The 22,261-nt window shown below is 35.2% G+C and overlaps 2 protein-coding genes across 2 annotated transcripts; both read right to left on the bottom strand.

Annotated features, from left to right (window-relative positions):
- Window positions 1-12,067: 12,067 nt before the first annotated feature.
- Window positions 12,068-15,588, bottom strand: LOC133529768 (uncharacterized). The gene is made up of 3 exons (XM_061867576.1): window positions 14,655-15,588; window positions 13,617-13,863; window positions 12,068-13,166 (listed from the first exon to the last, which is right to left on the bottom strand). The coding sequence occupies exons 1-3, from the start codon at window positions 14,790-14,792 to the stop codon at window positions 12,817-12,819; spliced, it is 735 nt and encodes a 244-aa protein (XP_061723560.1). The 5' UTR covers window positions 14,793-15,588; the 3' UTR covers window positions 12,068-12,816.
- A 280-nt stretch (window positions 15,589-15,868) lies between these two features.
- LOC133529767 (uncharacterized) lies at window positions 15,869-18,731 on the bottom strand. Its single transcript, XM_061867575.1, has 3 exons — window positions 18,317-18,731; window positions 17,584-17,839; window positions 15,869-16,326 (listed from the first exon to the last, which is right to left on the bottom strand). Exons 1-3 carry the CDS (start codon window positions 18,584-18,586, stop codon window positions 15,986-15,988), a joined length of 867 nt encoding a protein of 288 aa, XP_061723559.1. The 5' UTR covers window positions 18,587-18,731; the 3' UTR covers window positions 15,869-15,985.
- Between the last annotated feature and the right edge of the window lie 3,530 nt (window positions 18,732-22,261).

Below are 22,261 nucleotides of genomic sequence, written 5' to 3'. Positions count from 1 at the left end.
AAGCATACTATGGGAATTAATTTTACGTGCATTCAAGTGCACAACCAGTTGTCTAGAGTCGGACCTGCCTTATAGGGATATGTGTGTATTCTTACTGCCAAGTTGTGCAACTGGTTAGTTTTGAGTCTAGTCATTTTAAAAATACCTGAAAAACTTGGGGTTTTATGTATTTTAGCTGGTAATACGGTAATTGTTAATCACCCTTCACATTCATTAACGCCCCTATGAATAAAATACCAAACTAATGTTTACAATCATTAAGTTCGTGTCATCCACTATGACGCGCAGATGTGTCAAATCTAACCTTTTATAGCATGACAATACGAATCAAGACACGCGTTTTCGTGAATGACACAATCTATAGAAGTTCTATGAGCTTCACCGACATAATTAAGCGAAGTAGATAAAACATACAATAAATGCATAAAGAAAGTTTCGGAGTTACCTAATTAAAGATAAAATTCACGAAAACGAGCGTGGGATCGTTGATTGTGTGAAAATTTTACTTTTACTAGAACAAACCCTGAGACTATTAAGTTAATTTTGGTAACGGTGGTGTAGGTTGAGATTTTACTTTTTGTGATCCCGCCGTTTTATAGTTGGTCGGTTGGTTGGTTGGTTGGTTGGTTGGTTGGTAATCCAAGGTAAGTACATTATTTCTTAAAGTTCGGTTTCACATGTGTCCTGATAAGACGAAGTTGTAATAAAAAGATGAGATTATTGAAGCTTTACGTGAACCTAAGTTCACGAATAATAATCACATTAAGTTCTACGCCAGCAAGAATTTTTGTTTTTACAAAAATAAAAATTTCAAGCTTTTGTCGCTGACACTTTTCTTACAATTAATTAACTAATATCGAGACAATTCTAAAAACACAATTAGGTTGCGTTGTTTCATCACAGAGTTCCTATGGCCACTTCGTGACTCCATCGTCAGATCACCTCAATGGTCATCCGGCTTACATTACGTATGCAAATTTTCAGCTCATTCGGAGATCGGGAAGGGAGTCAAATTTAGCTTCCAAGATTTGACACGAATGAAATAACATACATAATTACGGGGCAAATTAAATTTAATAAAAGCTTATAAACATTTGGATAAGATTCACATTGTGACTTTGATTCGTTTAATAATAAAAATGAAATCATCTAAGAACAACAGCATCCTACCACTACTGATTGAAGTAGACAAACGACTCGCGATTGATCAATACATAGATGTTATTATAGAACCAGTATCTAGAAAGTAGAGATAAAGTGGAAATTCTATAATGCGGTATAATTTACAGATCATCAACTAAAGTAGGTCCGGCGGGTGTATCATCATGGTCAAGAGTGATCGCAGAGAAAGATTAAGCTTCTAAAAACCAAAGAAATGTATAAAAAACTTGTGTTATCATTCATAAAAAAAAACATCTAAAGTTAAGCCCACAATTGCAACTTTAATATACTTAAACTAATTCTCTGTAAATTTTATGTTAATTAAACCCTATAGGGCACATTTAGATACGTTATGGCAAAAATGACCACCCAATGATAATATCTATTCTTTTTGTATTCGCTTTTATTATGCAGAATTTTCAGGATTTTAAAGAGGCTATTAGGCTCGCCTTGCGTATTTTTTGTATCTTGGCCTTTATAAGTTTAAGTTATAGTTTTGAGCATTTTATCCGCCTCACTTGATTATGTGACTGTACTTAGAGTATATAGTTAAGGTCCTGTACCTATAAACGACAAACACCCAATTCTTTTTCTTCTAAGCTGTATCCCATCGTCTCTGGCTCGGCTTTTATTGTCTGTCTCACATTGTGCTCTAGTTTAAGCTACGGTGTTGTTATAATTATTAACTAATTACAAACGGAAAACACTCAAATAAAATCCAAAAAATATATATGACATGGGATTAGTTACATTTCGCCCGACTGATGAAAACGAAACATTACGAGCATACATATTTTGTTTGTTTTATATAATAATTAATAAGCATGTCTTTGGCAAACTCTGAAACGGCATAATTGCTCAGTTGCAGCAAAGGCATGTACCTAAATCAGTTTAATATACAAGGTGCAAAATTTTCTGGATTAGGCCTAGTTTCAGAGATAATTAAATGTTTTTCTAAATCATTCTTTCGCCATAAGTCGGTACAAAACACATTTTTGACTGCGGTATTGCCACTTTGAGGTCTAGTCTGGACATACCTATTGATTGACATCGAAAAATTAAAAAAATGTATTCGAGGGGCTACCCCCAAATAAAATAAAAACTTTTTAGTTAATTTTAGGTTATGTGTTTATCAATAAAAATTACGTTTTATGTAGGAGTGTTCAAAAAAGGGAAAAAAAACAAAAAAAAATTTTTTTTTGTCCAATTTCACAAAAAACGTAAATTTTTTTGCTTCTGTTGCCATCAGGAATGCACCGTTAAAATCTCTCGCAATGCTCACGGGCACCTTGTATTTTATATATCCTTAGAATTCTAAAGAGTTTGCTGGTATAGTTATCGTTCATAAAATTAAGCCATTTGAACGAATTACATCGCGTGACTAAGAGCGTTGAAAAAGGGCTAAAAGTCGGGATCAATTTATAAATTACCATACGACACGCAATACTACGCGATAAAATCCGTTCAAATTGTCTTGTACTATAAAAGCAAAACACTTTATAACACGTAACATTCACATAAACCGGAAACAAACGCCTATAAAAATCGAATGACGTATAATTTAATCCGTATTCCAAAAATAGAAAACTTTCTATTGCCAGATCATTAAATCTCTTTAGTGCGCAGGCGCGAAAACAATTACGATGAATAATTTTGGAAATAAACGAACGAGTAAAAAGTAAAGTTAATGTAGTATGGTTACAATGAATTGGTCCTTGGTACTGTTAGTACGTTGACCGGCAAAATACGGTTCATAGCGTTCAGTTTGTCCAGTGTTGCGTGCGTCGTTGTCGCGCTGGATCTGTCAATGTCCGTAATGAAACAAGTGACGTTCGCCGCCGCATTATTATCGCGATTATGACGTTCATTCCGTCACTAATTTTATAAAAGAAATTCACAGATACAACGGCGGCATCAATGACGAAAGCTGCAGTTGACATCCAAACGTCACTTTTACTCTCATACAAAAGTAAACGCGGCTTGATCTCAGTTCGCATAAGTGTATTAGATCAGCATAAAAGGTAGGTAAAACGCATTCGGATATTATTTACCACTTTGTATGGGAGGTAGCCTAAAAAAAAATATTGTAGTTTTTATTTTACCGTTTTGTCGCCATGCATGATTTGCAGCTTTCTAGCACTAACGATCACGGAGCAAAGCCACAGACGGATAGACAGAGGGACATGGTGAACTAAGAAATCTTAAAAATACTACGTAATAAACCCAACGATCAGTTACTAAAACTTTGTTTTGACTACTTTCAGTCTACAGTTATATGTTCAACGACTTGAAACTAATGATGCTACTTTACTCATGACATAACAAAGATGCATTTGCATTGAAAGATACATTAACAAGCTAAACATCACAACACAACAAAAATAAAAATTGAGTGACTTGAGTTGTTTCTTTAACAAGCTAAAATAAAAATCCAGTGACTTGAGTTGATTTTCCTATGTTTGAAAATTTACCGAAAGAGTTTTATTTCGGTCGCTTTTCGAAAACTAACTCTATTTAGATTAAAACTGATTCACATCAAACTTAATAAGTGGTATATAGGTAAAACCGTAAGCCTTAACAGAATATGTCTATTGTTAATCTTCTTATTTGCTCTGTTTATCATGACAGCTTTTAACCAATTTTTGTACCTTTCGCTTCTAAATAAGTAAAAGTATTATATTTACGCCAATTCACGTCGTCCCCACTACAGTAGCGGTACTGAGTACGCACAATAAGGTAAATTACCATAATTCTTACCTCACATGAGCTCGTCTGTTTTTGTTAGTTATGCCTGTTATTAAAGATGGCTCATATGTGTTATTATTTTTAATTTTGGCTTATAATTATTATTAATTGGAAAAAGTAATGTCTAATCGTGTATGTCATTGTTGTGAAGTAACATGTATTAAGTGTTGTGTTCCCGAAGATGTACTGTTGTTTTTTTTTTTTTTGTATTTGTCTTGAGAGTTGAGGGCTAGCATTTTTTCCTTGTAACACAGTGAACGGAATTATTTCCATTGTTTATCCGTTTTATCGGTCAAATGTATATCGGTCGGTATCGCGCATTTGGCATCACCCTGAACATTAAAGTAGATTAAATTATAATGCAAACCCAGCTGCAAAAGTGCATATCCACATCGTCAAAAAGGTTCATTAACAATGTAGGTATTACTCCTAGTCATATATGTAGTCATACTCATAGTATTTATTACTGAACAATACAGTACTGTGTTTAAAAATACGTGGAGAAGAAAAGGAGATGATGCCACGACAAATAACACATAAAAGTACATTAATAGTACATTACGATACAAGTGCAAAAAATAGGAAATTTGAAACGAGTGATAAATTATAACACGACTGAAGAAAGTGTTTTAAATTGACACGAGTTGCGAATAACCTATTCGCACTTGTATCGTACAATGTTTTACAGTACTTATGGCCCTTTAAATTTTCGACATAGTTACGTAATGTTGTAATTATCGCGCGGTGTATAGGACGGTAAAGTAGCACCATATGTACTATAAAATATGATTAAAACAAAAATAGGTATCTAATCAACAATAAAAATAGCCACAACGGCACATGATGTTTCGTAGAGGAAAGAAACAAACCCACACAAACAAAAAACAATCGAATAGAATAAATACATTTAGTTTAAAATTAGTTTTCTGTGAACGCGATCACACCTCCTGTCAACGCTCAACAGAAAAAAAAACCGGACACGTGCGAGTCGGAGTGGCTCACCGAGGGTTCCATACTTTATATAATTTGTTGTTACAGCGGCAACAGAAATACATCATTTGTGAACATTTCAACTGTGATATACAGCCTGGTGACAAACGGACAGACAGACAGACAGCGGAGCCTTAGTAATAGAGTCTCGTTTTACATTTTGGATATGGAACTCTAAAAAAGAATAAAATAAGTCCGTCTGTCACTGCTAGCCAAGAAACGAGCGCTATGTCATGTCTCGCGCGATAACTGCAACCATCAAGTTCAGAGACGACAGTTTTTGAAAAATCGTAGTGAGATCTTAGCTCACAATACGGTTGTGGCTTACCTCTTTTAGTAAATTAATCGACTCAAATCCTGATTTTTTTTAATTTTTGTAGATAGAAAAAGTCACAAACCAAGGTCTAAAACGCACCTTAATTATTTTCTTCTTTTTTTTTAATTTTTTGCACATAAGTTAAATATGTGGTGGCATTATCCAGGAAAAGGGACTTTATTGTCGATGGCGCTTAGGCCGCACTGCATCGCGCAGCGTTGTATTTGTATCGGAGCATCGTTTATTACGTTACGGCGGAAGCGCCATCGACAATAAGGTCCCTTTCCATATATGATAACGTTACATATATGAAAATTGCTTCTAAAAATTAGCAAAAAAATGTTTGATCGATTTTTTTAAATTAAAACATACATAAAATTGTAATTCAAAAACATGACCTACGCGGGTACCGGGCACATACAGCTATCTGATTCATGCTTACATTTAGTAAGAGTGAGAGATGAACCTGAACTTATAGACGTTAAACGTATACGTCCCCACCAACGACTTCCATGTGGAACGGTCACACGCTTTTCCACGGGCTTCCAGAAACCTTAACCAGGTCAGATTTATGGGCCCACCCACGCGTCTACCGAACCGTGTACTCTCCATCTATTAAATTAGAGTTGTACCCGCTCGGTCTTTAAAAAGAGCGCGCGTCAAAGGAACTAGTTTGCTCTTTTAGTTCCTTTAGTTCTTTTAGTTCAGGAGCAAATCTCGAGATCTGAAGTAGGTGTCCTGCTCTAGCTCGCAAATAAACAGAGCGAGAGCGTGAGCGAGCGATTTCTTGTCCTTGACTCAAGCCGATCATTCGCTCCCGACCGATTTGTTACTAGGTACCGACGTAACTACTGAACTAAAAGGACTGTGACCGGTTAAGAGCGCTAGAGAACTAGTTCCGTTCGGTCCGTGAAGGGATTTCATTCCTTTTAGTTCTTCAGTCCAGACCAACTCAAGCCTATATTAAATTCACGATATAAGTGTTTGTTTTGACGGTCTGGCCTAGTCGGTAGTGAGCCGGTCTATGAAGCCGATGATCCTGGGTTCGAATCCCGGAATTAGCCAAACGTTAATGAGAATTGACAATTAACCATTACAAATTGAACCATAAACTGTAACCGTCCGTTACAGGCTGCCGGTAAGGGCATGTACTTGTGTGAACTTAATGAGATATTTGTTCCTGAGTCATGGATGTTTTCTATGTAATTACGTATTTGTATATTATAATATATCGTTGTCTGAGTACTCACAATACAAGCCTTTCTTGAGCTTTCCGTGGGGCTCAGTAATTTGTGTAAAAATGTCCTATAATATGTATTATTATTTACACATGTATTTTTGATATAACCGCAAACTTAAACTAGACGTAGGTTTTAGTGCTATAAAACTATTCTGTAAGATTTATTTCTATAATTCATTTTTGATTTTTTTTCTAGCGGCAACATATTTCGTAGATCATAGTCACTTGTGACAACGCGTCATTAAATGCGACGTATTTTGTGAAAACGAAGTATTTATACATTGCTTGCTGAATTATTGTATGTGAATAAATTAAAGTCGTCTATTTTTATAAAACCTATGAAAGTGTGTTCATTAAAGCCTAAAGTATAAACCCTTTGGTTAGGCGGTCGAATCAAAAATACACGGTGTATTTATAAATGACAGGCAAATACAGGGGTATTTGTTTTGTATTTGTATCAGAATGAACTGATGTAATTCTTTTATCGTGCATTTCGTTCGCACTTATCCGTACATGTAATGGTGCGAACGAGACGCATGATAACAAAATAACATAATTCTACTATCATTCTGATGTCAATGTACGTTCGCGCGTTCGAATCGGCCTGTGAATAGGGAAAAATCTATACGTTTTTTTTCATCAGAGGGTAATATACTCATATAGTGCGAAGCTGTCTGGAAGTGCTAATAAAAATTAAACCAACATGGACGTTTAGAGATGACTATGCCACGAAAACCTTAAAAACCTTAATTCATTCAAGCGTGTTCTTAATTCTTATCATTATTTAAGGTCTTTCTTTATTTCCTGGATAAACACTAGTGATTTAAGAAAATACAATTTTCATAACGACTTTATTTTCTTATATTAATGTATGACTCAGAAAACGTTTAAACAATATCTACTTACTTAGATAAAAGTAACTAAAAACATGCAACTATGCCTACAGATTTTGTAGCATCTGAGCGCCGTACGAGAAGTCAAGGTTACAAAAAATGTAGGCGCTTTCTTTACGAGTACTGACTTCGTTGTTGGTGAGCTTACTCACTTAACTCTTCAAGTGGCATTGGTCATTTTTGAGTTATTGTAATTTTTGATTTTATTTCAATAAATCAAATTTGAAATTTAAATAACAAAATCGGTCGGGAGTCGATGGCCTACCACTTCAAGGGTTAAATCAAACAAGTCAAACATAACTAACAATAGCTATTTTAATGCTATTAAATATAAATATTTGTCGCTGGCAAATATACTTGTGTATTAAAACAATATTGGTGAATTAGCTAGTAGAGTTTTGTTATGCTTGTAATGTTTCGATATTTCTGAATTCAAATTATTGTTACTGTGTTAATCAAAACGTTAAAAAAAAAACAAATCTATTGGTATGTAAACTTTGTTATAAAAAGCAGAATATACTTAGGTATTTCATAGCTAAATGTAAAGTTTTTAGAAGAAACTACTTAATATAAAAAAGGTCTTCTTTAGGATTTCGAAAAAGTTTGACACAAACTATCTACGGAATTAGAGTTAAGTATACTGAATAAAATTAAGATAAATTTAGTCGAAAATCTATCTTGTTTACATATAGTTTAAAAAAAACAATTAGGACATTTAATATTATTTCGTGAACGCCTGCCAGTGTGTGCAAGGCCAAGTTTGGGGTAAAAGAAATTTCCCTTGCGAAACACATCGTGGAGAAATTATATATAGCTATTACAACAACTTTATGAAATATTACTCCCAGTAAGTTGTAACAGGCGTTTATTTTATTTTTTATTAAATTGACCATGTATGTAGGTGTTTGTACTGGTCAAATCTTGCAAGGTAAATTTGACCCACTTCCAGACTTCCTATGAAGCTGAAAATTTGCATCCATATGTAAGTCGGGTGACAATGCAATATTATGGTACCATCGAGCTGATCTGATGATGCAGCCAGAAGGTAGCCATATAAACTCTGTGATATAAAAACGCAACCTAATTGAGTTTGGGGTTTTTTAGAATTCTCTCGATGAGTATTAGTTGCATGTGGAAAGAAAAGAACAGTCAACGATAAAAGCTTGTACCAAAAATTATATATGAAATTAAAATGTATTTAGGAAAATAGGTAATCTGACTGATTACAATGACTCGAGAACTGTTATTACCGATAAAAATAAACTTGAAATGATTATATTATTGTAGTAGTAGCATACCTTTATATGAGTTATATGCCATTCCATTGACAGGAAAAAAATTGATCCCTTCACACAAGGAACCACTTCCTCTGGAGTTGCAGGCGTACATATAGGCTACGGAGACTGCTTACCATCAGGCGGGCCGTATGATTGTTTGCCACCGACGTAGTATATAAAAGAAAAAAAACATAAGACGAAATGTATTTTTTTTTAATGAACACGCAGTTGTATCACCAAAGTAGATCAATTCATTTACCGAAAAGTTTTGTTTCAAAAAAACGTTTTTGTTACCTATGCTGAGAAAACATAAATAGTGGGGAACGCTGGGAATTCAGATGCAACTCTGCTATTATTTTTCTATTTAAAAAAATATTATTATTTAAATTATTAAATCTATTATATACATGTAACCTGTAAATATATAGTGACGTATAAGATGTAAATTTTATGAATAAATAATTGAATTGAATTGAGTTGAATATGACAGCAGTAAATGTGACGAACGTCTTAACCTTTTAACCGCCGTAGTCTGATAATATAAGACGTACAATAACCAGCTCATTTCACCGCAATCTGATAAATAGGACAAAACCTTGTGTAACTTTCGTATCGGCGGCGATACGAGAACGTTTGATGAAAAATTCTAAGCGGTTAAAAGGTTAAAACGCGAACTTGATTGTTTAAAATACCATTGGTGACGACCGGTTTGGTTTAGTGGGTAGTGACCCTGCCTACGAAGCTGATGGTCCCGGGTTCAAATCCTGGTAAGGGCATTTTTTCGTGTGATGAGCATGGATATTTGTTCCTGAGTCATGGGTGTTTTCTATGTATTTAAGTATTTATTAATATTTATATATTATATATATGGTTGTCTAAGTACCCTCAACGCAAGCCTTATTGAGCTTACTGTGGGACTTAGTCAATTTGTGTAATAATGTCCTATAATATTTATTTATTTATTTATTATTGGTCAGGGCATAAAATTACTTCGATTAAGCTAATAGTATTTTGTGTATTTTTTCTTCTAACGCAGGGGTAACTGCATTTACGCATTTCACCCCCGGGCTGCGGAAGCCCATTGGGGGGTGGTATGTGGGACTCGCTTCTTCCGTAACTCCCTCTGCTAGACAGAGGAAGGGGAGGAGAATACCCACTAACATCACCCGCGACGCCCCCCGAACACAAATACAAGTCAACCTAGCCCCAAACTAAGCAAAGCTTGTACTACCAGCAATGGCAGCATGGTTCCATTTTTATCACTTGTCACTATGCCCGTCACTTTCGCGCTTACATACTTGTTAGAACGTGACAGGCATGGTGACAAATGATAAAGAGCCGACCATCTTAGCCCTACAGTACTAGGTGACGATATACATATAAAATACGCATTATTATTATTATATTGTATCTCCTTGGATTTCACGGGCCTATAAATCCCGGTCTTTTGATAGGCTTGCATGGGATATAGATCCAACACTTATTATTATTATTATTATGAGTCCATACTGTCCCACTGCTGGGCAAAGGCCTCCCTCTTATTCTTCCACGTGTCCCTATCCTCGGAAGTCTCCCACCAGTCTCTGTCGAAGGCATCAAGTTCGTCCCGCCATCTCCGACGAGGTCTACCGTGACGCCTTACAACCTGTGGGACCCAACAGGTGGCTGTTTTGGCCCACAGGTCATCCGGCATACGGCAGACGTGTCCTGCCCAGTCCCATTTGAGCTTAGCGGCAGTTTCAGCTACATCAGTTATTCCAGTTTTGGAGCGTAGTATTGTATTTTTAATGCGATCGGTTAACTTCACGCTCAGAATACTACGCTCCATAGCTCGCTGACCCATGACTCAGGAAAAAATATCTATGTTCATCACACAAATAAATGCCTCGTAATTCGAACCCAGGACCTTCGGCTTCAATAGGCAAGATCACTACCCACTAGGCCAGACCGGTCGTCAAACATCACACACACACTTGTGTTGTGGTGGTCGTCTGGATTGATATCAGCAATAAACAAGTAAGTAAGTACGTTAACACTTTATTGCACGAGAAAAATAAATATTGATTACATGAGATACAAAATAATTGTGTAGTACAAAGGCGAACTTACAATACCATAACCCCAGGTACGTAATTCTCTGCTATGTATTACAAGCTGTATTAGATGACGAGTAAAACGTGGAAAAGTAGTGTAACACGTTCATTTGTACTAATAGCATTCACGGTAGGGGTCAAGACCATAAACCTAATAGACCTCTACCAAATTGGAAACTACGAAATTAATGCAAATGCATATGCTAATATTCACTGACCGTCATTTGACTAACACACTTCAACAAAGCTGTTTTATGGCAAGCCATATTTTATATTGATACCATAATTGTATTTTCGAATGTCGAAAATTCCTAGTGAACTTTCGAATCTTACCTAATTTCACTGTGAGATTTTTTAAGGTAGGTGTATCTCCTCTGAAAGCCTGATATGGGTCTTAGCCATTTAATAATATGGCGGATCATAATTTATTGTATTCGTCTAGAAATCTCGTTATTATAGGAACTTTTACTTTTTGATTGTAAAAATCTTATTTAGGTTCTACAGTGAATGGTTATGGTTTAGTTTTTCCGTGAACTGAATTTCATTCGGTAGTAATATACTAGAAATGAAAAATATTGAAAAAACTGGCATTTTACCCTATGTATTTTTTTTTAAACAAACTAATATGGGTATATTACAGCCACTGTACAAATACTAAACTAATTTAATACTTTCTTAATGGCGCAGCGACCCAAAATGAGTCTTGGAGATCGATTTTTAAATTTCGAGCGCTCGATTTCGTCACTCGGTCGAAATCCAAAAATCGGTCCCCTGGCCTCCGACACGCCATTTGTCTCAATCCCGTGTAATCTCCCACCAATTATCGGCTTGGAGATCAAGAAACTAAATTAATAACCAGCTGAAACCTAAAATACCCTTAAGGCACACAAACTACATTTGGGATTCTAGAGGAATAGTTTTCATAAGTGCAGTCCCATATCCTTGACAAATTCTGTGATCAGCTGAGAGATGTGTTAATAAATAAATAAATAGGGTTTGCACGACGCATCTGAAGTGTATGGGATGATCAACGCATCCGGATCCGGATAATTTCATACATTTCAGATCCGGATTGCAAACCCTAGCTGGCTATAATAAAGATAATGGCATCTAATGAATTTGTAGATTCATTTTTACTAAGTCCCACGGTAAGCTTAATAAGGCTTACCGTGGGAGTTAGTCAGTTTTTGTAATAATGTCCTGTAATATTTATTTATTTATATCCTTTCTCTTTCTCGTTCTACAGAGAGATCGTTTCAATAATTCTTAATTTTATGGAACGTTTGTTTTATTATCTGAGATTTTCTTCTAATCGTGGGTATTTGAGGTTGATAGGAAATAAAATCACAATGTATGTAATCAATGCTATTTGGTTTATTCGTTTTGTCTATATAATTCACACACAATAAATACACACTCACAAAGATATCTTAAACGTTATACATTCATTAGTCGTGATACACGATACTATACAAATCGTACACATTATAATAATATATAGCTATAATAATAATATAGCTTAGTTATTAATAATTTAATATAGGATAAGTTGTAACAATCAATAATAAATACGAGAGATCATGATAATAGTAGTCAAATAAGTAATGCAATATAAAGTTTATGTTTGACCCAATGGTTGACTGGTAGAGAATGCATTAAGGCATGAAGTCCGCCATTTGTACAATTTTATATCGTGCAATAAAGTTAAAAAAAATTAATAGAAAATAATAGTAATAATTTGAAACGTTATAGAATATAAATAAAATAAAACTAAACAGAACAAATAAAACAAAATAAAAGAATGAACAAAAAAACTATTTACAAATAAAAATAATCAAAAATATACCAAACAAGATAAAAAATAATCACAACCCATAAAAATACGATTTCAAGACGAAAGTTCCTTTTCAATCAAATTACTACTAACAGTGAAACACCAGTTTCAGCGTCGTATAAAATGACTGAAAAGAAGTTAAAAGCAGTCAATAAATAAATAATCAAACACGCACACAGTCACACAAAATAAATATGGCAATAATGGCAAATATTTGGTTTGAACGTACTTTGCCTATAGCTATTAAGTCAGTACGCCATTATAGATCTACTGTTGCTTGTAGCCGGCATAGGCCATATCAGCGCCTTCGATCTTGCCTGAACGTCCCCAACCTTGGCTTTCCCAGCCACCATGGCCGTGTCCATGGTCTTCATGGATAGGCGGGGCCCATCCACCATGCTCCTCATGCTTCTTAGCCAACAGAGCCTTGATAATGGCAATGATCTTGGCAATGAAAGCAATCTTAGCCATGAGGGCCAGCTTCCAGATTGAGATGGCGATGACACCGAGGAAGAGGACAGCCAAAGCACCGAGTTTGGCCTTCAGCAGGTGCATGAGGGGCATGAGCAGCTTCATCTTCTTCTTGATGTCTTTCTTCTTGCCACGGCTCTCCTCAGCTGTGGAATTGTGTAAATGTAGTAACAAGGTAATTTGGATTTAATTAAACATATTTAGGCGACTGAAAAAGCTCAAAATAATAACAATGAAAAGCATTTTATTAACAATGTGTTGTAGGTATAAAATGTTCCTTGTCAAGTAGGCAATAAAATATTGCAATAATGCTATTTATTGACCTTAATCCTTCAATATCATTATTTTTGTCAGGGTTGTTTGAGTTTATTTTTGGGAATTTCTAAAACACAAGTTTTAGTATACGACCAAAGCCCATTTAACTATGCGGTCGATGAATAAAAGTAGCTATATAAAATGATTTATTTTATCGTAAATCAACTTTTGCAACTGTAAGTGAAATTGTTCGGTAATTTTTAATTTTTCTTTTATACGATATTTTGTCAAGCACAATATTCATGTCCAATTACGACTAAGAGGTAAATTATTCTGCTCACCGTCACCAAGAGCCCTGGATTCCTCATCATCACTACCAAAGCTGATCTCCAGCTCGCTGTTCTGAAGCAAATCATTGGCCTTCTCCCAGAGTCTCTCAGTCACTTCCTTGTTCCTGATCTGGGGATCGGTGGACAAAGCCTCCAGACTCCTGGCTTCTTTAGGGTTGTTGTTCAGGATGGTAAGACCTTCAAAGATGTCGAGTTTGCGAACGGTGCCGAGACGGTCGGTGGCACGAAGGGCATGTTCCTATAAAATGAAACATTCTATGTAATTTTCTTTACCATTTAATTAAAGGGAATAAATTCCCTTTTGTACAAAGAACTGGCAGTTTCCTCGCTCAACGCATTATTTAGTATTGCGATACAGCGAGGACATTTAATTTAATTTAATTTATTTATTTAAATCAATCAGCACTAACAGCTAAACCTTACGTGTTCATTGGCATTATATTACTTAGAGTCTAACATGCATTAATCACTAAATGCTGCCAGCGTCTACGGTACCATGCCACGGGGTGACAATTTGTATTAATTTATTTATTTTAAGATTAGTTTTATGTATTTTTTTGGTTTTGTACATATACTTTTTTTAAAATGTATATTAAGGGATTTCCTACTAAATTATTAAGTCATATGTTAAGTTTAGTAGCAGTTCAACTATATTAAATTGAATTAAATTTTGTCTAAGTATAGAAGTGTTACTTTAACTTTTAAAGTTTATTACTTTTTAACTATTTTAAAGTATAACAGGTCTAGATTATTATGATGAACTTGAACTTGAACTTGAACTTGGGGCATTGAACTCAGAGAATTAAATATTAACTAATAAAAAATCTAAATTAATCAGATGTGAATCTTTTGTATCCATTAAAATTTTAGTTTTTTTATCACATTTGTTTAGATGATTGTAGTAAGTCGCAAATTCACTATGACGAATAAAATTTAATCAGAAAACGTTAAACACTTGCCAACTTAATCGTATCACAGAATATTCACTGATTTTCAAGTTGAAATGTTCAACCACCGCACTTGACGTACCTTGATACACAAGTTAACATCACTATTCATGCAGTTCACGAAGCTCCCAACCACCGACTTTAGCACTGATTCGTCCTTAGGCACAGGACTGGAGTAAGCCACGGTGGCCACGCTAAGAAGAACCAAGGAGAACTTCATCTTGAAGATGTTTGGATGAACTCAAACCACCGATTACTATTTGATTGTGGTGTTCCAACCAAAAGTCAACAGTTTTTTATTCGATCCGCCCCCACTCCGATCTTTTAGTGAATTTACATTTTTAACTCGTATAGTATATTATCGTAGCTCGGAACACTATGGGCCGTGTGACACACATATTCCGGTCATTAATATTAATTTTGTTTTGGATAACACGCTTTTTCTTTCGTTTGGGATGTGATCGGTTTATGCGACAATGCAATATAATTTAATGCTTATTAACGTGTCATAATTCGACCATTATTTACTCGCAGGAGGGCATTCTCAGTGTTTTTAAATTACTTATTGATATATCAACCGAACCGAACCGAAAAAGAATCATAATGGGTACGGAGGGTATATCATATATTACTTCTATCCTTTCAACAAAATTTTCATCATGAAGATTATAATTTTTACTACCCTTGTTTTTAGCTCGTAAGTCATTAAAGCTGTGCACGAATAGTTATTATGATTATACGGTGAAAGAATATTTGTATTACCCTTCTTAATTAAAGGCGATAGGTAAATGTTTTGAACTGTATGTTAATTACCCTGTTAAATAGACAAATACCTACATTTTGAGCGTACGTAATAAGCAGTGACGTTCAAGTGAACAACATTCAACCAAATTCAACTCATCTGTGAACATTTTGTCTCATTTGTCATATATTTAAGACAATTTGTTTTAATATTGTGACAAGTAAAGTGCAATGTGCTCTGATTTTTAATTGAGTAGGTATTATGAGTCTTTGTTTGGCATAATTATTGAAAGTCATAATGTAATGCTAGTCATGTTACCATTAGTCATAACTCTGAAACCGTTAACTTTCCAGGAATTTCCTTAGGTTATCCTATAGATAGGTTTGGTTAAAACTAAATTGTGGCTAACAAAAATGCGGACAAACAATAATTATATTATGACTTAAATCTTTATGGGAAACATTAGAGACCCGTATCGGTATCGCGTACCAGGTATCGGCCTGGCTTGGGAGGAACAATCATGTACCTGGGATTCTTAGATTGAATTAGAACCGTATTTTTCAACTTCTTTATTTCGTTAAATAAATAAATTATTGAGGTACTTTAACATGGCAACGGCAAACAAAAAATAAATAATCTCACACACACGCAATCACACTAATTGTATCGACTTAGTTTATTTGGCCTGCATACGCCATCGTTTGGGCGTCCTGGGCTTTCCTGCCCCATCCTTGGGCTGGTTCGTAGTTGTAGCCGGGGTGCTCGTCATGATGCTGAGGAGGTCCGTAGGAGATGCTAGGTGAAGAAGAGTGCGACGAGCCTCCCTTGTTGAGGAGTTTCCTGATGAGGCCGACGGCTTGCATGGCGAAGGCGATCTTGCCGAGGAAGACAGCCTTGGCGGCAGCGAAGGCGATAATGCCAAGGAACAAGGGGACGAGGGCGGCGAGCTTCAGCTTCAACAGGAGGATGAGGGGGAGGATCTTCTTGATCTTCTTCTTCTTCTTGCCGCGAGCTGTAGAGAGGATTTTTATTAGTCATGTTGTCTTTAATTATCCATTTTAGGTATACAGGCACACTATCTACATATATTTTTCTTATACAATATAAGATAATTATATTGCAAACACTTTGTTGGATGTAGTGGCTTTGAGTTGATGGCTTATGATCGTCACTTATTTCATAGATGATAATTTATTGAATGGTTTATACGCCAGTAATTGTAAATGGAGATAATTCTTTAGATAGCTGATAATATCGAAATTGTTCATAGAATATTAATTTTGTTTACACTTTTTCTAGGACGTATTAAAATAATTGATGGCTACGTGCACTTAACGTCAGGGCAGAATAAGCATTTTACGTTTCAAGTTTGAGATCCAATTCTGGTGAAGTTTCTTTAAAATCTTCTCAGATCCGAGAGTCACGTTTGTCCAGTAACACAATCTCTTAGGATCATCTGATCCTAAACATCTGTTTAGGCTGCGTATGGAAATACGAAAGAGAAAGTTAGTGTTTGTCGTGAGCTACGTGACAATTCGTGACATTGACAAAGGGACGGTAATATGTAAATATGATGTGTGTTCGAGAGAAACGCGTACAGTAAACGAACAAGCGGCTATTTGCTTAATATTCTTAAATTACGGACGTTAAAGGTACCCGTTGTTTTAACCGCTTTACGATCATTATTGTCGCGACTACGCAAATTTTGTTTGGTTTTTATAACGATTCACATTCAAACAATAAATAAATTGTATTTGTATTTCAGAAAGTTGAAGCTGATACATATAATATTTAGGTAGTAAGAACTAAGAACGGCATCAAGATAAGTTGTCTGTTGATAGAACTACAGAACAGACAATTTACAAATAATACGGTCACGTCTGAAAATTGAAAAGTGCCAAAAATATATATACCATACCCTAATATATGAGCCATAACCATAAGGTCGTGTATACATATTCTTGGCACTTCGATCGTGTCGATGTTTTCAGACGTGACTGTACAACCACGTTTCTAAATGGTCGGAAAACCCCTCGAAACACCCTTGAAGTTAAATTCAACCATATATTATTTAAGTATTTGTATGTTACTAACACAATATGGACATTGTTCGAAATAAATTATTTTTGATTTGATTTGATTTGATTATGACAACCGCTTACCACCAAGCAGACAATTCACGATTAACATACAATACAAATTTACTTTAACGTGTAAATGCTGTAAATTTTTTAAAATTTTGGTTACAAGACCTTAATGCGTTACATACCTTCCTCGTCAAGACCGCGGGACTCGTTGTCAGCCAAGTCAGACAGCCGCAGCTGTAGTACGTGGTTGTCCAAGAAGTCTCCAACGTTGTTGGCGATCCTTTCCTCGATCTGCGATTCCCTGGTTTTTGGGTCTTCAGCCAAAGGCTCGTAGCTACGGGCAGAACGGGCTGTTCCACTGTTGATGAGAGTCATGCCCTCGAAAATGCTGATGTCTTTGGTCACTGCCAGCTTCTCCGTGAATTTGAGGGCCTTTTCCTGTAAATATTTATTGAAGTTAGAATATAACAAGATTTTATTGTAAGCTAGATTACTTGGGCTTTTCGTAACCCAACTCTACTTTAAAAAGACTAAGAATTCTATCATATGTAAAACTCCAATTATCTGCTGTTGCCAATCATCGTACAGAAAGACGATCTACTTTGCTAAGTCATGTCAAAGTCGGACAAAAATATCAGCTTATTTTCCTGTCACTTTTTAGAGTACTGACGAATAAACACAAAGGCCATAAGGTTGACTAGAAAAATATAAACTAAGCCCTCCTGCATAATGCAAGAGACGTGGTGCACTCCGGAAGAAATTAATTGAGTCTACTGGTACTGTACTCGTATCGCCTAATAACACAACATCCAATCTCAGAGGCGTTGACAAAACTTCAAAATACGGCATGAAAGCCTCGATGCACTGTATCACAAAATCCATTAGCACGTCACTTCACAATATCACTTTACACACCTTAAGACACAACGAAGTGTCCGTTTCAATACACTCTGAAACCACATTGACTAAATTCTCCGCGACTCCACCGTCTTGTACGGGATTCGATGCCGCTAGCGCCACAATGGCTAAGAATGCAATTTTCGACCACATCGTTTTTTGTTTTGCAAGTCCGTTACCCGAAGCCGCTGAGCAGGTTGTGATGTTCTTCCCAAAAAAGTGATGGATTATATCCTCCTTGCCCCACCCGTGCGAGTGACGTATGGCTCGGCTCAAACAACGGGCCATAAGGGGTAAGTAGAAAAATAAATATTGAATGTTAGAAAGCGAAGTTTTCGTTTACGATGTTACGGTGTTTGATGTGCTAGTGCAAATGAATGAAAGAAAAAGTGCGAATATTTGTATTTTCATTCTAATCGACGTGTGAAACGGTACGTAACTTCGTCTTTGGGATTGGGAGTTACGACATAAATTTTAAATAAAATTGAAATTAAATAGAATAACTCAACATAATAATAAAAAAAACAAGGCTAAGACACAGTATATATTTTTTTGTAACTAACAAAATGTACCAGCATAAAGTATAATTCTATGAAAAAGGGTATTAGTTCACTTATTGATAACCTAGGTTTTATTTTAGGATTAAATTGTAAAGCAAATTGGTATTTTATACAATTCGGTGACAACCTTTATATGTTTTTGGATGAACTAGTGTATATTTTATACTTCAATATCACCTTGTTATGTAAAATAGAGCGCAATTATAAAATATAAACTAATTTTCAACTATCTGTCAATAAAATCTAAAATTGTTTCTATGTTTATTCTCGCATGACATCTTCCCTATTTAATATGTAGCTATTTTTTAATTCTTCAAATTTCGAGGTCATGGCGGCTCTATGACTTCAAACCGGTAAGGTTCAGTTCTACTGGAAAGTAAACTTTCTGTCGCATCGGATTCCCTTTCGATAGGTTTTAGCGTTTTTCACTAAATTATGAATCTGTGTTACGCGATTAACCTATACCGGTAGTTTTACCTTCGTTTCTAAATATGCGACATTTTGTTGACATATTATAATAAACCTATATTACTTATATTGAATCATTAATCATTGGTTTAATCATTGGTTAGTAAGGTTGCCAGAGCTTAACGAGGGGCGGGAGGGGGTTAGGGTCGGCAACGCTCATGTAACTCCTCTGGAATTGCAGGCGTACATAGGCTACGGATACTGCTTACCATCAGGCGGGCCGTATGCTTGTTTGCCACCGACGTAGTATAAAAAAAAAAACAATCTCAATTAAATGAGAGTAAACTTTACTGTTCATAAATCCTTGTTGCTTGTTTTTCACATTTTTTCAACTAGTTCGCTACCTACCTAGTGGTTAAACACAGTCGCATTTTTATCGCCTGTCACCATGCCTGTCACGTTCTAACAAGTATGTAAGTGCGAAAGTGACAGAGATAATGACAGGCATTAAAAAAGTAACCATGCTGCTACCGCAGGAGAGTTAGGTGAATGATTACACACACAGCTACACAGAATACTAACGACAAAAACAGTATTGAATGAATGAGTGAATGTGACTTAAGCGCATGATTTTTTGGTTCGCAGTTTGGCGTTCAACTTGCTATCAGTAGGTACGAAAATGAATACTAATTTCACAAAATCTCGGTCGTTACATGATATTGTTATGTTAGTTGAAGTCACGCACTGGGCACTAGACCATAGGATCCTATATTACAGGTGACCCAAAAATACGCTGACATTTTTTTACTGCGGTGTATTGTTAATAATTTTAACAAACGCTTGAGTTTGTAAATCAAAGCTGAATGGAAAATTATAAAAAAAATAGTTTTGATTTAGTTCATTGATCAAGTTTTAATTTATTTTTGTAAAAGGCATGTAAGTAAGAAAATAAAATTGTCGGCATTATTTCAGCCACTGTCATTACAAAACAAAAATCTATTGTAGATTCTTGCGATGTTACGTTAACTGTCATATTTTTCAATGAAAAATATGTTAAAGAAATCAGGAAGAATAACCGGCCAAGAGCATGTCGGGCCACGCTCAGTGTAGGGTTCCGTAGTTACTCTTCCGTCACAATAAGCGAAACTGGAGCTTAAAGTATAGTAAATTGTTAACCAAGGGATGAAACGGTACCTTTCACCTGAGTTAAACAAATAGGCAAATTTGCATAATCAGTACCTAATTAAAATAAGTCTTTTTACTATGAAGGGAAAACTTTTTGCGATAACTCAAAAACAGCTAAACTGATCATGTCCGCTATAGTTTTCATTTAATGTCTCTCTTAAGCTCTACTTTCACGATTTTTTTCATATTTTTTGGACCTATGGTTCAAAAGTTAGAGGGGGGGGGACACATTTTTTATTTCTTTCGGAGCGATTATATCCGAATATATTCACTTTATCAAAAAATGTTTCTTGAAAACCCCTATTAGTTTTGAAAGACCTTTCCAACGATACCCCACACTCTAGGGTTGAAGCGAAAAAAAAATTTCACCCCCACTTTACGTGTAGGGGAGGTACCCTAAAAAAAATTAAATTCTTAGATTTTATTGTACGACTTTGTCGGCTTTATTGATTTATATATCCATGCCAAATTTCAGCTTTCTAGCACTAACGACCACGGAGCAAAGCCTCGGACAGACAGACAGACAGACAGACAGACAGACAGACAGACAGACAGACAGACAGACAGACGGACATGGCGAAACTATAAGGGTTCCGTTTTATGCCATTTGGCTACGGAACCCTAAAAATCAGGACAGGAGATATGAGATAATTATTTCTATCTCCAACACTTAGATGGTTGGCTCCCCAGCTGTATGTTTCAGATTCAAATTATTTTTATTTGCGATAAGTACATGTACATGGAAATACAGTAATTTACATTAATTACTAAATCTAGCTAAAAATATAATGTATAAAATAATGTCAATGGTATATTAATGTCAAATATTATCATTATGTAAAAAATAAATAAAAAGTCAACCTTACAATGTGTTACTAAAACAACCTTGCGTTGGAAAAATATTCGTCAATTCTGTAGAATGGTCCATTTATAAAATAATCTCTTACATTATATTATATTAAAGGTTCTTTGATCATTACATGGCTTTATGTCGGTACTTCATTTTATTAAAAAAAATCATTGCGATATTGTTCACGCTATTATTGAAATAGATAAAGTTAGATTTGGTAAGTAAATTATGGGTTTCTTCAGCTTTTCTATAGTTATTTTGATTGAAATATATATTAAAATGAATACAATGCAGAAACTGTAAAGATTTTGTGGTCTATAAACATATCACGATTAGTGACTGGTATGTTTTTAGATCCAGTAATAACTCGTAGTGCCTTTTTTGCAAGAGTAGTATAGAAATTATGTTCGTTCCCCATATTTCAATACAATATAGTAAACACCCCTATACTGTGTACAGGTACCAGTAATGGGATGGTATAGACAAATCCAGTAAAACAAGTATTTACCATCAGTTTTTAATCGCTAGCAACATTTCACCATAAACAAGAGCCAAAGAGCTGCTTAAGTTTAATTTTTCATTGATATTTGTTATTTTGAAAATGAATGGCGCTATACATTCCATGACTGGAGCAAAAAACCACAGTTTTAATTGGTAAATATGAAACTAATTGCAGTAGCTTTCATTAAATACATAGAAAACGTAAAGGACGAATTGGTCATTCAACTTTTAAAGCGTAAAGCGGTAGAAATTTTACAGGTGTCAGTGAAATATCAAAAACACACCAAATTTTCTCTTCTTAACATATCTTCTGTTAATAATCTCGAAGTAGGAAAAGTATAAATATAAATAATAAATAAATAAATAAATATTATAGGACATTATTACACAAATTGACTAAGTCCCACAGTAAGCTCAATAAGGCTTGTGTTGAGAGTACTTAGACAACGACATATATAA

Source organism: Cydia pomonella, chromosome 21 (assembly GCF_033807575.1).
Source record: "Cydia pomonella isolate Wapato2018A chromosome 21, ilCydPomo1, whole genome shotgun sequence".
NCBI lineage: Eukaryota > Metazoa > Arthropoda > Insecta > Lepidoptera > Tortricidae > Cydia > Cydia pomonella.
The sequence above is the reverse complement of the archived record's forward strand: the minus strand, read 5'-3'. Positions and strand labels throughout refer to the sequence as shown.

Coding starts and splice junctions, on each gene's coding strand:
- LOC133529767 (XM_061867575.1), bottom strand. CDS start 18,586: ATGGCCCGTTGTTTGAGCCGAGCCATACGTCACTCGCACGGGTGGGGC. Junction 17,840..18,316: donor ACACTTCGTTGTGTCTTAAG/GTGTGTAAAGTG, acceptor AAATATTTACAG/GAAAAGGCCCTCAAATTCAC. Junction 16,327..17,583: donor CCGCGGTCTTGACGAGGAAG/GTATGTAACGCA, acceptor TCCTCTCTACAG/CTCGCGGCAAGAAGAAGAAG.
- LOC133529768 (XM_061867576.1), bottom strand. CDS start 14,792: ATGAAGTTCTCCTTGGTTCTTCTTAGCGTGGCCACCGTGGCTTACTCC. Junction 13,864..14,654: donor ATGTTAACTTGTGTATCAAG/GTACGTCAAGTG, acceptor TTCATTTTATAG/GAACATGCCCTTCGTGCCAC. Junction 13,167..13,616: donor ATCCAGGGCTCTTGGTGACG/GTGAGCAGAATA, acceptor ACAATTCCACAG/CTGAGGAGAGCCGTGGCAAG.